Below are 18,020 nucleotides of genomic sequence, written 5' to 3' on the forward strand. Positions count from 1 at the left end.
GCAAGTTTATTTATTTTATTTTTGATGAAATCATTTTAAATAGTTTGTAATCAAAACAAAGTAAGATAATGTCCTTTGAATAAATGACCCATGGGGTTCTTTGGTGGCTTTTTCTCCCTTTGTTATGAAAACACCCGAGTTCATTTTATTTTAACAATGAGCACAAGACTCACAGGGATAAAGTCTCTATTCTTCTCTTAATCCTTGGGTGATGTAAGTTACATAACACTGTTAGGATCCCAAGGACACTGGTATAGTTTTCAGTGACTGAGCAGTTCTCTGTTTCACTGAATGGGGGAAAAGTTTTCCCCATTTTCATTTTCGTTTCTCTGATGTCACTGTTACTTATGCCTCATTGGATCTGGATTATCTGGATAAGTGCAACATACATCTCATAAGATTTTGATGCTGAAAGACTGTTAAATGAAGATCTGCTCTGATCAGTGGGCATGAGAAAAACTGGCTGAATGAGGTCATTATTTAAAAACTGCATAAGACAAAGCCATCTTATTTTAGTATACTGTTTCTTGAAAAGGACATCCCACACTGTAAGAAAACATTCCTTAATTATGTTATCTGAATTCACTAAACTTTTGGTGTTCCTGTAACCACTCATTCATTTTAAGGCTTTTTTTCCAGATGTATATAATATGTAATTTCAACAGCAAAAAAGAAGTAAGAGTGTATGATGTAAAAGTCTTTTTTTCATTGAGATTCAACATTCTTTTCTGTCTTGTCTAGTCCCTTTTCAGTGTCCTGAAATAAATTTGACAAAAATACATAATAACAGCTAACACTTACTGAGCATTTACAGTACACTAGTCAGAGGGCTAAATGATTTAAATGTGTTATCCTTACCGCAACCCTTTGGGATAGATACTATTATTATTCCTTAAGATAGTAATATCCTCGAGAGATTAACTTCTCTAAGGTCACTTAAATAATCACAAGTCCCTGCATTCAAAGTCAGCAATCTGACTCTTAAACTCATCTTATTTGCTCACCACAATACTGGCTATTTGTGAAGTAAGCAACTTTTTCAAAAACAACATTTCCCCCTTCTGATCTACTCTGTCTCCTTTCCTCCCACCCCATTCCTCTAGCTTCCAGACAGAGGCGCCTCTACTCTTATGCTCCACTCGAGCATGCTGTAACCTCTGAAATATTTCCTCCTACTACTAATTTAAGCTGATAATAATAAGATAATAAATTTATTAAGCTAGACTCTATTAAATCACAAAAAGAGTGCCTATAATTAATACCAGATTTCTTTTTTCCCAAAAGTTATTTGCATCTTATGACTACTAATAAGAACATTTTTTGCTTATATTTTAACTTTATCCTCAAAATTGTTGTTATGGTTAGGATTATTCCCATTTTATAGATAAGAAAGCTGAAGGTAAAAAAAAGTCAGTGACCCAGGTCTTCTAATTTTAAATCTTGTTCTATTAGAGCAGGCTGCCTCTTCAACTTAAAGTTCTGGAGACAGTAATGCCTTTGAGAGCTACTCTAATTATACTAGTCTCCCCTCACTTATGGAGCCCCAAAAGACTGGTACCACTAATATCCCTCAAGTTTCATAAGAAGCTTATTCAAGAAGATGCATTTAAAACATAGTATGTGACACTTGGCTACCTGGCTGTATTTTTTTTCCTCCCGGCAAACAGATCAAACCACTATCAAATCCTCAAAGAAGTTGGTTTTATTGTAGACAACTTCTCAGGTATTCCGGCTGTGGAGAATTCTTGGGATTTCTCAACAAGGTAAACTGAGAAGTAGTAGTAGAGATCTACCAAACAATGACGAGGTTATATGCTGGATATGATTAGGAAAATCTACTAAATTACTTAAATGTAAATAGAATATTTAGTCGATTACTAAAGAATGTCACCAATTTTAGATAATTTAAAGTACAGATGACCCTACATGCTGGAGTTTTTAAGACATGTGAATAATTAGTCACTTTAGAAACAGATTTTAATGCATTAAAAGGGGCCATGTGCAGGGGAAATCAGATGTGGTCTCTGTTACTCCATGTTAATCATTAAAAGAGAAGAAGATTTGGTCCATGGAGAAAGGAAATAAAGATTTAACAAATGTTATGAAGGACAAAATTGCCATCTTTATCAAAGATTAGGAAGAGGGCTATGAGGAATCAAAGGAATATGAAAATTTAGTATATGGGTGAATGAGACTTTCGGTCAGCAACCACAGAAGACTGATCCTTTGTAGAGAAGTATTTGTTTTCTGTCTTATGTTTTCTATGGAGTACTATAATGGTTCTGGACAAAAAGTTAAAAACTATGTGCCTATCTACAGCTATTTTTCTTCAATAAAAAATAGGATTATTTAAACTCTTTTTTTTCACATTTCCTAGGATGATGTATAGGAGAGTTACAATCCTTTGAATTTTATGCTTTTTGTACCTGAGTTTATGAAATGAGTTAATGGCCAACTGGAGAAGGAAGGAAGGGAAGGAGAGAAAAGGAAGATCTATAAAGTTATATTAAAGGAAGGTGGATGATTTTCATAGGCCATTATACTTTATAAGGACTATAACCAAGCAGTTTTAAGAAAATACTTAGAACTTAGTTTATTAAGTTGAGTGGGAAAGGAAAAATCTCTGGAATTAATTTTTTATCCATTTGACATGTTATGTAAGACTGAAAAAATGATAGATCATATAAATTTTCAAGGTCATATTATTACTTTAGTTTCTCTCTTTCCAAATACAGTATCCATTTAAAGTATCATAATTGTGGAATACAATGGTTAAAGGAAGCTGTTTTGTGAAGCTTGGGACCATTCTTTTGTCAGCTCCATTTATTCAATATATCTGCAGAGGTTACCTCTTTGGAACATCATTTGAAAAAACAGATTTTTCAGATTGATTAGGAAAATCCAAACTAATTACTTGAATAAAAATAGAATATTTAGATGATTATTAAAGGATTTCAATTATTTTGGATAATTTAAAAGATAGAATCCTGTATGCATAATTTGAGATTAAACATTTCTTAAATCATATCTTCAAAAATTTTTGAGTACAAAGATCAGTTCCATTCAAAGTTCTATTATTAAAATGTGAGCTTTATTTTAACTATAATTGCATGTATTAATATGCCTGTGTTTTTCATTCTAATATTAATATATTTACATTCTTGATGTTTGTATGTTGATAACAAAATTCTTTGGGAAATATTGGGTATCCCTATTCTGTTTTTTTTTATTGAAGCTAACTTTTAAATTGTGATTTTTTTTTAAGCGTGCTGATGACATCACAAGTTTAGTAACAGATACTACACTTCTTGTACACTTTTTTGGAAAGAAAGGAAAAGCTGAGCTCAACTTTGAAGATTTTTATAGGTGAGCTTATTTTTATATTTTTATTAAAAATTATTAGCCTACTGAAATCAGAAGGATCTTTAGAAATTGTCTAGTACAGCAATACTCACCTCTTTGTTACTTTAATTTTAAATAAGATCCTCTGTATAATAAATACCCACATTTATCAGTACCTGCATACCAGTGGTTATATTGATAATTATAACAGGAAGTTACTGAATGTTTTTTTTAAATTCCAGATATCTGGATTGTTATCTCCTGTATATTCAGAAGAAAGTATGTTGCCAATTCCTTGTCTCAATAAGCTGCAGTGATAGTAACAAGTAGTTTAAGTATCATTGCTATTCTGCAAGGTACTTTTGTTATCCCCATGTTATAGATGAGGAAACTAAACCCCTGAAAGGCTAGGTTATTTGCCCCGGGTGCTACAGTCATTAAGTGATAAAGCCTCACAGATTGTGTGCTCTTTTCATTCTCATTTACAGGGAGGAACTTTATTAATCTTTGAGTCATCATACAATTATTTCCATGTAACCTTTTCTAGGACAGTGAGTATTTGATCATCTCCTGTTACCATTACTCTTTACTTATCTTTTTCCTTCTTTATTACATTTTTGTCATAGATTCATGGATAATCTCCAAACAGAAGTTCTAGAAATAGAATTCCTTTCCTACTCAAATGGAATGAATACCATCAGTGAGGAAGATTTTGCTCATATTCTTTTACGATATACAAATGTGGAAAATACATCAGTATTTTTAGAAAATGTGCGTTACAGTATACCTGAAGAAAAGGTATCTAATCCTCATATTTAGTTGGTTATGTTACTGTTTTGTAATATGTGCCTATAAAACACATGGCCTTTTTATTAGTTCTTTTGCTTCTCTGTGGATTAAAAGATATCTTGGATGTATTTCATTCTGTGTCCTAAATGCTCTGGCTATACTTTTAAAATAAATTAATTGTATATTCTGGGTAGATATCCACATTTTTCTTAGGTATTTCGAAACTCCTTTAGTCTGCTAGCAATTGTTTTATTCAAATTAACAATATCATTTTTCAGGAGAATTCCACTTAGCTGTATGCTTTGACTACTACCTAAACATCACCTCATGAAAAACAGTTTATGTTGACATCATTTCTGTCACACTCTATTCCTCTCCGTAACACCCTTAATAAAAGGTCATTTGAAGACCACCATTGATGAGTGAGTGATCTTATCATCAGCTCAAGTGAAGTTTTTCAAAGAGTTTGGATGGCATGAATGGTTAAGAACCTGGGACAACTGATTGCCTATTTGTTTAGTAACAAATGTGTTGTCAGTGCTTCTGAACAGTTGCATTATCTAGTGGTATTTGAATGCATCATTGCAACCAAATAGAACTAGTGTTACAAGTACCTCTTCAAGCGTGGGATGTTTTAGATATATTGCCTTCTATTTGTGTTTAGACAAGGATCAGGTTAGTCATCCAAGAAAAACTTGCAAATAGTTTGACTTTGTTTAGAATGGATACACTGTGACAATGTTAACAATTCTCCATTTCCCCTAAGGAATGAAAAAAAAAAGACTTGATGCATTTGGCAATCAGTTTACGATATCTCCGAATTAGAGTACTTTTTGTCTGTTTTCCATGTTAAACGGAATTTTTCCAATTCATAGGTACTTCCCTAAAAATAAATATGGAAAATTGTACTACCCTAGTAGTGCAGTTTTTCCAGCTATTGGGGTATTACTTAGGGACTTGAATCTGTTTTTTTTTTTGCTTTTATTAAATGAAAATATTAAAATCTGTAACTTAAAAGGTTAAGTTTTTTAAAGTTAAATTCAGTTTCTGAAAAATTCCAATTTCTAGAGGTATCTTAAGCACCACAAATGATTACTTGTAGAAATGGAAAAATTTGCACGTGAACCAAAATTAATTGATTCTCATTGATTTTTTTTTTTTTCTACATTACCTCATCAATCCTCAGAGCAACCTTCCAGGCTTGACAACTTTATTTCGCATCTTTCTTTTAGAATAGTGGAAGTTGAGGCTTTCAGATACTTAGACCCTTGTCCAAGGATTCAAATCCAAGGCTTTCTAAGCCAGTGATATTCTTACCACACTCTACTTATGTCTTTCCCTTCCTTCCACCTACTTAACTCTTCCCCTTCCTTCCATCTCTCATCTCCTTCTCTCCAGAAGAATAACAGCTACTAATATTTGAATAGCACTTTACATTTCTAAATTACTTTCATTTTCATTTGTTTACCTAGCAGATATTTATTGAGCATCTGCTATTTACTTGGCTTTATTCCAACCACTGGGGTTAAAGTGGCAACATAAGCAAAATCCTTCTCTCATGGAAATATATCTTAGTGGAGAGACAAACAAGTAAAAAAAGACATACTTTCAGATACCGATAAATGTTATGAAAGGGAGCAAGAGTCATGGGGACTGGAAAAGAAAGTAGACTGTTAGGAAGAGCTTTGCTGAAGAGTGAAGAGGTAACTTCTGGGGAGAGACTGTGAAGAATGAGCTATGCAAAGTTCTGGGTAAAGTCTTCGAGACAGAGGTAACAGCAAATGCCAAGGGCCTGAGGACAGAAAAGCTTAGTTTATTTGAGAAAATGCCAAAAGGTAAAGTAAGTGGACAGGAAAATTGTAGGAGATGAGTAAGGAGAGGTGGATGTGGGTCAAATCTTTTAAGACTGTGTAGGCTAAGGTAAGAAGTTTAGTTATTCAAATAGTGACTGTAAGAGTGATGGGAAGCCACTATAGTATTTAAACTTTAAAGCAGGAGTCAGCAAACTACCCCACCTATTTTTGTAAGTAAAATTTTATTGGAACACAGCCATGCTCATTTATTTAATATACTGTCTGCCGCTGTTTTTGCACTAAAATGGTAAAGTTGAGGCAACAGAGACCATGTAGCCAGTAAAAATGAAAATATTGACTCTCTGGCCCTTTACAGAAAAGGTCTGTGAACCTTGCTTTGCATAGGCATGATGCTCATTCAGCAAATATTCAACAAGTATTGACAATCAACTGTGACACTCAGATGTGGTCTAATTCATGCGCCAGATATCTGATTCATGTTTCAAAAGATATCTTGGCTGCTACATAACAGAATAGATTTTAGGTGGCCTGGCTTTGAAAGGAAGAGACAGGTTAAGATACTGTTATAGGTGCCCAGGCAATAGATAAGCATGGCTTGGACCAGGGTAAGAGTAGGGGAAAGGGGTCAGATATTGATTGGATCATTTAAAAAGTAGAGCTGATAGTACCTGTTCATGGATATTTCATTATAAGAGAAAAAGGAATCAGGAACTCCTAGGGCTTTGGCTTGAACCACAAACTGAAACAATGCCATTTGCTGAGCTAAGCAAAACCATGAATTTAGGGTTAGGAGGGAATCAAGAGTTTTACTAGGAACCAGTCATATTTTAGATTCCTAATAGTTATCTAAATGAAAAACTAAGCAGGCAAGTTGGATATGTGAATCTAGCAGTCAAGGGTGCAGTCAGGACTACTGATTAGTCATTAGTGTATAAACCTCCACACTGTCCGCAGCTTAAACTTCTCCCCTGAATTTCAGGCTTTTACAATGTACTGCCTACTCAGCATCTCCACTTGAAGATCCAATAGATGTCTCAAACTTAATGGTTGCAAACCTGAACTCCTGGTCATTCCATAAAACTTGTTCCGCAAACCGTCTTCCCTGTTTCAGTTCATAGGACCTTGGTTCTTCTTAGTTCTTGTGGCCAAAATTTTGGACTCCCTCTTTTCACATTCTACATACAATCAGTCTATCAACAAATCCTATTGATACTACCCGTATAAGAATTTAACCACTCCTAGCCACCTCCACTGCTACCATCCAAGTAACCATTCTGTCTTGCCTGGATTGTTGGAATTTCCTCCCAGATCATCCTTCTGCTTCCAACTTTGCCTCCCTGCAATCTGTTCTGCATTTAGCATTCACAGAAATGCTTTTGACTGTGATTTCGATCATACCACAGTAAGAGTGCCATTCTTCCTTACAGTGGCTCCTACACACACTGCTCCCTCATTACGTTTGACCTCACTTCCTATATTCTGATCCTCCTCGCTCACTCTGCACCAACCACAGAAACTCTTTACTGTTTTTCAAATCTTCTGTCTTAGGGCTTTGTATATGTTGTCCTCTCTGACGAGAATGTTCTTCCCTTAATAGCCACATGGCTCGTTATGCTATTTCTCAATGATGCCTACCCTTTCTAATCTAATATATAAATAATAGCCTATTATATGAATAATATATAACCTATTATATAAATGATACTCCCTCTTCTGGCTTTCCTTATTCCTTCCTACCTTAATCTGTTTTTATTTCGATAGCATTATCATATTCTAACATACTGTATAATTTGCTTAATTCCTAACACAAATATATTTTATGTATATGTATGCAAATATATATATTATGTTGAACTCCTGTTAATTGATGGATAGATGGTATTTTAAAATGTAGAACTTGAAGCTTTTTTGTTTTATGAATTTTACCTACAGATATATTCACTCATGATGAAATGGCACATGTACAAGGTTACTCATTATAATGTTGTTTGTAATAGCAACAGGCTGGAAATGCCTAAATGTCTTTCAGTAAGTCGCTGATCAAATATATCATGATATATCTATAGAATAGAATAAGGTGCAGCTGAAAAGAGATCAAAAAAATTCTTTACTAGTGTAGAACTATCTCCAGGATATACTAAGTGTGCAAAGGGCATGATTTAGAGCCATTTGTAGAGTATAAAAAGCTTATGCTAACTCTGGAAGGATTCACAGGACTAGAAATTGGTTCTTCTAAGGAAGGAAACTACATGGCGAAGGGTAGAAGGGAGATTTTGTGCTATACAATCTTTGGGCCTTTTGAACTTTGAACAAGTGAATATATTGTCATATTAAATAAATAATTTAAAAAATTTTAAAATGCCATGGGACTAGGTAGACTTATCTAGGAGATAATGTAGATAGTGACCAGAAGGGATGGAAAGATGGCTTCTCATACTAACCATGTAATGCAAATGTTAACAAGAAAGTAGTATAATTATTGTTATTAAGCTTTAAGGAAATGGATATTCAGAAAGATTTAAGTGGCTTACCTTAGGTCATTCAGCCAGTAAATTTTGGAGTTTGGATTTATTTCTCCTAACCTTTTAAACTCACTTATATTTCTAAAAGTTATTATATAGTTGCCATTTACATCAGTTACCAATAAACTTGGAACAGTATATATTGTGGCATAATTTATGGGATCAGCATGAATTTTGTGCTGAAAACAAACATGGCTTATATACACTTGAAAGCCTCATAAGACCATGTTTTCTGAACGTCTGTGTGTATTTAGTCAATACTATATTGTAATGATTTGTTTGGATTTTTCGAGTTAGTCTTTTCCTCTTCCTAGTCTTTTGTTGTTTATTTTATTGAGGTAAAATTTGTATAACAAAAAATTAACCATTTTAAACTGAATAATTCAGTGAGATTTAGTGAATTCACAATATTGTGCAACTGCCACCTCTTTCTACTTCTAAACCATTTTCCTCATACCAAAAGTAAGCCCCGTACCTATGATGCAGTCCCTTCCCGTTTCCTTCTCTCCTCAGTCCCTGGCAACCATCACTCTGCTTTCTATCTCTGTGGATTTGCTTATTCTAATATTTAATTTCAGTGGAATCATATAGCATGTAACCTTTTTGTTTGGGTTCTTTCGTAGTATTTTTATTATTCACTTAAATTTATTTCTTTTAAGAAATGGAGTCTTTCTCTGCCACCCAGGCTGGAGTGCAGTGGTGCAACCATAGCTCACTGCAGCCCCAAACTCCTTGGCTCAAGTGATTCTCCCACCTTAGCCTCCCAGGGAGCTGGAACTATAGGCATGTCCCACTGTGCCTGGCTATTTTTTTTGGGGGGGGGGGGGGGTAGAGACAGGGTTTTTTTTTGTTTGTTTGTTTTGCCTAGGCTTGTCTCAAACTCCTGACTTCAAGTGATCCTCCCACTTCAACCTCCCAAAGTATAGTGGGATCACAGGGGTGAGTCACCATAACTGGTCTCATAGTGTTTTTTAGGTTCATCCACATTGTAGTATGTATCAGTATTTCATTCTTTGCTATGGCTGAATAATAATAATAGTCCATTTTATGTACATACCACAATTTGTTTATCCATTCATCCTTCCATAGACATTTGGGCTATTTCTGCCTTTGGCTGTTGTCAGTAGTGCTGCTATGAATATATGTGTACATGTAGTTTTGATTTGTATTTCCCTGGGGAGTAATTATATTCAGCATCTTTTTATATGCTTATTGGCCATTTCTTTGGAGAAATGATTTTTCAAGTCCTTTGCCCATTTTTAAATTAGGTTGTTTATCTTTTTGTTACTGCTTTGTACATGTTCTTTATATAAACTGGATTCTAGAGCCTTATCAGATATATTATTTGCAACTATCTTCTCCCATTTTGTGGATTGTCTTTTCACTTTATTTTTATTTATTATTTTTCTTTAATTTTTTCCTACAGACAGGGTCTCACTCTTACCCAGGCAGGAGTGCAGTGGCACGATCATACTTACTGCAACATCAAACTCCTGGGCTCAAGTGATCCTCCTGCCTCAGCTTCCCAAGTAGCTAGGAGTACAGTCCCATGCTACCACACCCAGCTAATTTTGATAGTGTTCTTTAATGCACATGCTTTTAGTTTGATGAAGTCTAATTTATCTATTTTTATTTTGTTCCTTATGTGTTTGGTGTCTAAGCAGTTGTTGGCAATTCAAGGTCATGAAGTTTTGTCTGGTTATTTTGTAACTCTACTAGCTTTAACTATTAAATTTAGAACTTTGATCTGTTTTGAATTAGTTTTTATAAATGGTATGAAGTTAGGGTCTAGCTTCTTTCTTTTGCATGTGGATATCCAGTTGTCATAGCACCATTTATTGAAGAAACAATTCCTTCCCCAATAAATGGTATTGATATCTATATTAGTTCATTTTCACACTGCTATAAAGAGATGCCTGAGACTGGGTAATTTGTAAAGGAAAGAGGTTTAATTGACCCAGTTCTACATGGCTGGGGAGGCCTCAGAAAACTTACAATCATGGTGGAAGGCAAAGAAGAAGCAAGTACCTTCGTCACAAGGCGGCAGGAGAGAAAGAACACACAGGAAAAACTGCCATTTATAAAACCATCAGATCTCATGAGAATTCACTATCATGAGAACAGCATGGGGTGAACTGCCCCCATAATCCAGTCACTTCCCTCCCTCAACATGGGGGGATTATAGGTCCCTCCCTCCCTGGACACATGGGGATTGCAATTTGAGATGAGATTTGGGTGGGGACACAGAGCCAAACCATATCAACATCCTTATTGAAAGTCAGTTGACCATAAATATTTGAGTTTATTCCTGTACTCTCAGTGCATGTATTTTTTGATGCTTTCAGCTTTTCAGTTATCATTCTTTTATTTCTGTTAGCATGTAAGCTACTTCTTTTCACCTTATTTCTAACAATTAAGACAAATTCCATTCAAGTCCTGATGGTTTATTCCAGTAGTGATTCTGAGGGTGAGGATGGTAGAGTGAAGAAATGGCCACACCCCTTTTGTCTGCCCCTCTCTCAGACTGTCTGTCCCTCTTGGCCATTAAGAAACATTGCTTTAATTATCTCCATCAAAATACATGGCCCATTTGTTATTTTATAATTTTATATTTCTAAATACAAAGTGTTTAATCTACACAAAAGAATGATTGTATGTTCTGAATTTGACCTCTTTCCAAACATGAGAACCATGTGTTGAAAAATCTAAAAGTTGAGATGTTGAACATTATAGTCTGTCATTTTTAAATGTATTTCTTAATTTCATGCCTGCCCCCCAATATATTGATATTTTTGTTTTCCCTTTACTTAAAAATATTCCATCCTCGTGTGTTTTACTCCTACTAACAGTAGCCTGTCACCCAGACACTGCTGTTATGGCAGCAGGTTGCAGCATAAACTGGTGCAGAACCACAGCAGTGACCAGTTTTTTTGGCAACAAGCTCTCCACATCACGACAAACCTTTTCTGGTGCAGTCCTCCTAACTGATTCAAACAGCCTTCTACAGAAAACGTGATGGGTGGGATAGGGTCACAAAGCAGGATCCAAGATTGGAATGGTCATAAATGATCAATATAAGGAAAGGAAAGTAAAAAATGTGAGGAGAAAAGACAGTAAGGATTCTCCCATTGCAAGTAAAAGATGAGTTGTAATTGGAGTAACATATATCAAAAGCTGAGTGTTTGGGTAATAAATCATTTGATCTAATCAGTAGCTGGCTTATATGAAACTAGATCCCTGTGGTTCTTTCCCTGGTCTTCCAACACGGCCTCAGTTAGTGTCCCTTCCTCTCACCCTTGTATTAAATAAGAATTTGTTAGGCCTCAACTCGGCCTTCTGCTCTTCTCTCTGTTCTCTTTCTTAATTATGTTAATTTGCTGAGGAGAACACATTAACTAACTGCAGCTCCTCTTGTCCAAATGTATATGCTCTAAGATACATTGTACTTATTTCAAAGACTTTCCCTATTCAACTGAAGTAACAGCAGTGGCAATAATTGCAGTTTATACACATGACATTCCAGAAGAGGCCACCCTGACCACCAGTCCTTTACATGATCCCACACCAGCCCAGTGTGGAGGCACCCAGAACTGTACCTCTGAGGTCACTGCACTTCCTGCCACTGCCCTGGCAGTGCTATAGTGACAGGAACAAGTGTGAATACACTGCGTTGACATGGAGTCAGCACTTTGATTTTGCATTGTCATTATAAAGACATTCATGATCTAATGCTGATGCTGAATTACATTTGAGGAATACATGTGCAGGGGAAACTTTTTTATGGCTTTTTTTTTTTCTGTTTTTTTCTTTATTATCATATTTACCTTACAGGGTTAAAAAAAAATCAGGCATAAAATAGAGGATTTTCAAAATTGAAACTTTTTAATTCTTTTTTATTGGAGCTTTTTTTTTGGAATTTTGTGCTGACACGACAGTGTTTAAAAAATACTTTTACCTATTATTCTAATAGCAGGCAGCACTATTGTAACTAGCAGGCAGCACTACCCAGTGAAAGTAAGTCTGAGTGAATTTTACATTCCATTTGGAGAACAACGTCAAAATGTGCCCTGGAAATGTTTACTTACAAGATACATTGCAAATGCTTAATCTGTTTTTTTCTCTTATGTGTAGATACTGATTTTAATAAATTTGGCAATACTAAATGTATTTTCATTTCCTTTCCCAATATAGGGCATCACATTTGATGAATTCAGGTCATTTTTCCAGTTTTTAAACAACCTAGAAGACTTTGCAATAGCCCTGAATATGTATAACTTTGCAAGTCGTTCTATAGGGCAAGGTAAGTAATCATCTACAAAAATTAAAAGCAAGAAGTAATACTACATTGTCTCTATAGATTTTGGCAACCAGTTAATTAAATGTGACATATCATGCATCAGCTTGTGTGAACGTCCGGTGTATACGTTCAGTGACAAGTCAGTTCTGGTGCTTGTCGGAAAACAGCCGTGAGGGAAGAAACCTCATAGCCACCGGGTGGCGTTGAGGGACTTGTGTCTACCTGTGGAGGAAGCAGCTGGTCATGCCCTGTTCTCACAGGATGGTATTTTATTTTACTAATTTAACACCTGCTGACTCAGAAACTGGAATTTTCTCAGCAGAGCCACCTCTTAGCCATGGACTTACATTAACCCACTAACCTGTAAAATTGAGTATCAGTTTTGCATAATTTTCAAACAAATACAGTGGTCATAGAATTCAGAATGCTGGTGTCCTCAGCTGTCTTTGGCTGTAGGTGGACTAAGAAGCCCAAGCCCTTTTCCTAGGATCCTGTGGCTGTGATCACCTTCCCTCCCGTCACGGCCATGTCCTTTTTAAAAATTCTTGCCATATGGGGACTTGTTTGTCTTTAAGGTGATTTTACCTGTCTCTGCCATAATCTATGTTAATGCACAAGCTTAAACCCCAGAGGACAGTCTTTTTTTTATTATTATGTTCTAGAGAGAAGCCAAACTGCAGTCCCTAAGTGCTGATGATAATTTCTCTTTCCCAAAAACATAGATACTGATTTCATTATGTGGCTTTATTCATTTATTCATTGAATAAGAGAAACCTGAAAAATTTTATATTTTACCCTTTCTGTAGTCTAGATATTCAAATATGGCATATTCTCAACCCATTTTAGTGTTTTAAAGCCAAAACCTTTGGCAACTCTGCCTCTACAGACTAGCCTTTACTGCTGTGATAAATCTCATCAACGTGCAAAGAGACAAATCAATATCTGGTTACTGGGTTCAGAATAGAAAAGTTGTTTGTTTTTTAGAACTGGGAAATGAAAAAAATTGATGGTGTCACCTGTCTTGCAGGCACTAGAAATACGTCCATCTCTTTTTGCCATCACAAGTATCTTTATTCAGGTTATTACCTCTTAAAAGGAATATTGTAGTAGCCACCAAAGGGACAATCCTGCTACTAGCTGCTTTCCTCTTTGATGTTTCCTACACACCTGACAGAATAATCTTTCTTAAAACATTAACTTTTCTATGACACATCTGCAATGGGAAACTCTTAAGTTTTCCAATTGCCTATTGAAGAATGTTCTGGTTCCCTGCCTCAAAGTCCCTGTGCAGAGTTTCTTGAGATCCTAGATGTCCCCGGCTCCACCCAGACCAGACTCCCTGTTTTCTGAATGTGCTTCATGCCCTCCCACCTCCCCGCCTGCCTTGGTTCATTCATGTCATCTCATCTGCCATTTCTGTCATATCTGTAAGCTGAAATTGTCCTTTTGTGTTCAGCTCAAAGACCAAATCACATCCTTTTCCTAACCACTGCCTTTCTCTCCCTTATCCCTGCTCCACACTACACACAGAAGCGATCACTCATCTCCAGATTCTCATAGCACTTTATTGGTACTTTTTGTGTGGCCCTGTGTAATGATTATTTGGGCAGGGGTCTCATTTCCCATCTGAACCGTAAGTTTCTTGAAAACCTATTCATCTTACTAACTTCTAAAGTATCTGTCACTGATAGTAGGTGCTCATTAAACATTCATCGAATGTGAATGCATTATTAACCTAAGATACAGCTGTTGCTTGGCTCTTTTCATTTAAACCACAAAAATGTTTATTACCTAAAAGACAGCATGATTAATGGAAAGCCATGTTGCATAAGATCATGATTCACATTTAGAAAACAAATTCTTTGACAACCTTTCTAGTAATTAACACATATTATAAAAATAATAAGTCTATTCTTTTTCTATGTAACATTTATCTAGATGAATTTAAACGTGCCGTCTATGTAGCTACTGGACTCAAACTTTCACCACATTTAGTGAATACTGTCTTCAAGATTTTTGATGTTGACAAAGATGATCAATTAAGTTATAAAGAATTTATTGGAATTATGAAAGACAGACTCCATAGAGGATTCCGGGTAAACCTACACATTTTAAACCTATTGATATCCTTTTTAAAGTCTGAGGGAAATCAATCCATCTAAGTTGAGAAATAATTTATCTTAATTTCTTAAGGATATAAACATGAATGCTTTATTTGAAAAGAAAAAATCATAGGCCTTACTTCCCTTAAAAAACAATTTGAGGTGATAAAAGAGAATGCTTTTTAAAAAATGTGAAATCAGTTTGACCTTATAATAATTTATTTTCATATTCAATTAATCTAATGTCTTCATCCTCGTTTGTGGAAGAAAAATGTTGCCAAATATTTTCGAAACATTTAGTCTGCATATTAGCTTTTCGGACTTGTTACTATACAAATAAATATCACTATTTGTCACTTTATTTTATTTTAATTTAATTTTATTTATTCTTTTAGAGACAGGGTCTCGCTCTGCCACCCAAGCTGGAGTGCAGTAGCATGATCACAGCTCACTGCAGCCTTGAACTCCTGGGCTCAAGTGAGCTTCCTGCCTCAGCCTCCCAAGTAACTGGGACTATAGGTGCATGCCACCATGCCTGGCTAATTTATAATTTTTTTTAGTAGCAACGAGGTCACTCTGTTGCCCAGGCTGACGTTGAACTCCTGGGCTCAAGCAGTCCTCCTGCCTTGACCTCCCAAAGTGCTAAGATTACAGGAATGAACCACAACACCTGGCCACTATTTCTCATTTTAGATGACACAGATTTCCTCTAGGTAACTTGATGCTCTTATGTTACTGCATAATCAGTACTTTTTAATATGAAAAATAAGTTAAAAATTTTTTTTGTTTATCGAAATCTTACAGTAAAAAATAATTACCAGAAATTCAGTGATTTTTTTCCCCCAAGAAACATGTTTTAAAGCTAGAAATATAGTATGAATCAATAAATGTGTACATATCTAACATATTATGGATGTGCCACAAATAGAAAAAGAGAAAAAAATGTTCTGTTAAAATTAAGAGCTAGAATATTCAATCTTCCCTCTTGCAAGAATATCCCTAAGTTTTATCCTTTTTTTTTTTTTTTTGAGATGGGAGTCTTGCTCTGTTGCCCAGGCTGGAGTGCAGTGGCGCGATCTCAGCCCACTGCAACCTCTGCCTCCCGGGTTCAAGAGATTCCCTTGCCTCAGCCTCCTGAGTGGCTGGGATTACAGGTGTGCACCACCGTGCCCGGGTAATTTTTTGTATTTTTAGCAGAGACAGGGTTTTGCCATGTTGGCCAGGATGGTCTCAAACTCCTGACCTCAAGTAATCCTCTCGCCCTGGCCTCCCAAGTGCTGGCCTCCCAAGTGCTGGGATTACAGCTGGGATTACGTACCTGGCCAGTATTATACATTTTAAAAGAGAAAAAGTTATATATCCAAAACCTCAAGATTTATCTGAGACAGTATTTTTAAAGATTTTTAATGACTTTAAAGTCCAAGCTACTTGAGTAAAGATGCTGTGTACTTAACTGCCACCTGGTGGTTAGTTGTTAACATTTTAGATGATGCCAGAAGTACTTGAAACAACATACATTGAAAATCATTTATTTTGCCTCAAAAATTTTAGAGTAGCAAGATCAAATTAAATATAAAGTACGCTAGAAACGTTTGACACTGTATTGCTCTCTTAAGTGTTAGGTTTTCATTTTTATTTATTACATACCTGTGGCCTTTAGCATTTTATTTACGTTTGCACTTTTTTAAATTTTTATTTTTAATCGACAAATAATAGCTTACAAATACGTATTTATGGGGTAAATGTGATATTTTGATATATATATAGTGGAATGATTATATCAAACTTATTAAGAAATCTATCAGCTCACATTTTATTGTGAGAACATTTTAAATGTAATTTTTAAAAGCGTTTTTGAAATATGAAATACATGATTACTAACTATGGTCACCTTACTGCACAATAGATCTCAAAATCATATTCTTCCTGTCTAACTGGAACTTTGTATCCTTTGGTCAGTTTCCCCCTTTCCTCCGCAGTCCCCCAGCCCTCCAGCCTCTGGTAACTAACATTCTACTCTCCACTTCTATGAGTTTGACTTTTTAGATTCCACATGTAAGTGAAATCATGCTGTATTTGTCTTTCTGTACATTTGCACACTTTGCTCTTCTGTTTTACAGGGTTATAAAACAGTCCAGAAGTACCCCACTTTCAAATCCTGCCTGAAGAAAGAACTTCATAGCAGATAAGTATGTTAGCTTCTATTTGTCTAAATTTGTTCAGTAACAATAGGGATCATAATTTATTTTTCTGTTATAACATTTAGAAAATAGCCGAAAGAAATAGAATTATCTAATTTATTTTTAATTTTTAAGTCATTAGAGTATCTTGCTTGAAAAATTTTACGTTAAACCTGAAGTTTTGTATGTGAGCAGACACAATGTAATAAATCAAAATTGGACTTTTATAATATAGGATAATTAGCACCCAAAGAATATTTGTTACTGTTTTTTAGGATCATGATTCTGAGCATCCACAAAAAATAACAGCTTATTTGTTTAGTTATTTTAGTTGTCTGGCACTATATTAAGTGTTCTTCCACAGGTAGTATCTCATTTAATTCTCACAGATATCCCATTTAACAACAGAGAAAAATCAATGTTTAACAAGTAACTTGCATAGGATAACTTGCTAGTCAGTGGAAAACCAGAATTTAAGCTTCATTCTATCTTATTCATTTATTACTTCGTATTTATTATATCTTATTATTCCTTATCACATTTTTATTATTTATAACCCAAAGAAATGTGTCAAACTTGTTTCTAATCTCCAAGCAAGGGGTTTGTTTTTTTCTTTTTTCTTTCAAAAGTCAACTGTAGCGATAAAATTTTGGTCAGTTGTGGGTTTTTATTAGTTAGATTTCTGCAATGGAGATTTTATTGTTGGTTTAAAAATGCTTGCAAGTATATTCATGTATATGTTTCTTGCTGTTTTTCTCAAGCTTGAAGCATAGATAGATAGATAGATAGATAGATAGATAGATAGATAGATAGATAGATAAATAGCGGTGTTTCCCAAAGTGGTTCCTCAGCACATCAATGCACACTTAAAAAAAAAATTTGCTTAGTCAAGTTTAAGAAATATCATAATAAAAATGGTTAAATAAGTTTCTTCCCCATAGAGTTTATTACATTGTAATATGCTACTATGCATT

The 18,020-nt window shown here is 35.1% G+C and overlaps 2 protein-coding genes across 6 annotated transcripts in view; both read left to right on the forward strand.

The window, feature by feature from the left end:
* Positions 1–18,020, forward strand: part of ZDHHC2 (zinc finger DHHC-type palmitoyltransferase 2) — a 721,436-nt gene that overhangs the window by 589,854 nt on the left and 113,562 nt on the right. The gene's annotated exons all lie outside the window — the stretch shown is intronic.
* Positions 1–18,020, forward strand: part of MICU3 (mitochondrial calcium uptake family member 3) — a 94,742-nt gene that overhangs the window by 73,796 nt on the left and 2,926 nt on the right. For all 5 annotated transcript variants that reach the window (XR_008504284.2, XM_054499614.2, XM_054499616.2 and 2 more), the window contains 5 exons: positions 3,266–3,366; positions 3,969–4,140; positions 12,659–12,767; positions 14,703–14,860; positions 16,987–17,055. Coding sequence is in view for 4 of the 5 variants with exons in the window: in XM_054499614.2 (XP_054355589.1) it covers positions 3,266–3,366; positions 3,969–4,140; positions 12,659–12,767; positions 14,703–14,860; positions 16,987–17,055 (609 nt within the window). In the remaining variant the exon portion in view is untranslated. The remainder of the gene's footprint in view (positions 1–3,265; positions 3,367–3,968; positions 4,141–12,658; positions 12,768–14,702; positions 14,861–16,986; positions 17,056–18,020) is intronic.

The sequence above is a fragment of the Pongo pygmaeus genome, chromosome 7 (assembly GCF_028885625.2).
Source record: "Pongo pygmaeus isolate AG05252 chromosome 7, NHGRI_mPonPyg2-v2.0_pri, whole genome shotgun sequence".
In the NCBI taxonomy this organism is placed as follows: domain Eukaryota; kingdom Metazoa; phylum Chordata; class Mammalia; order Primates; family Hominidae; genus Pongo; species Pongo pygmaeus.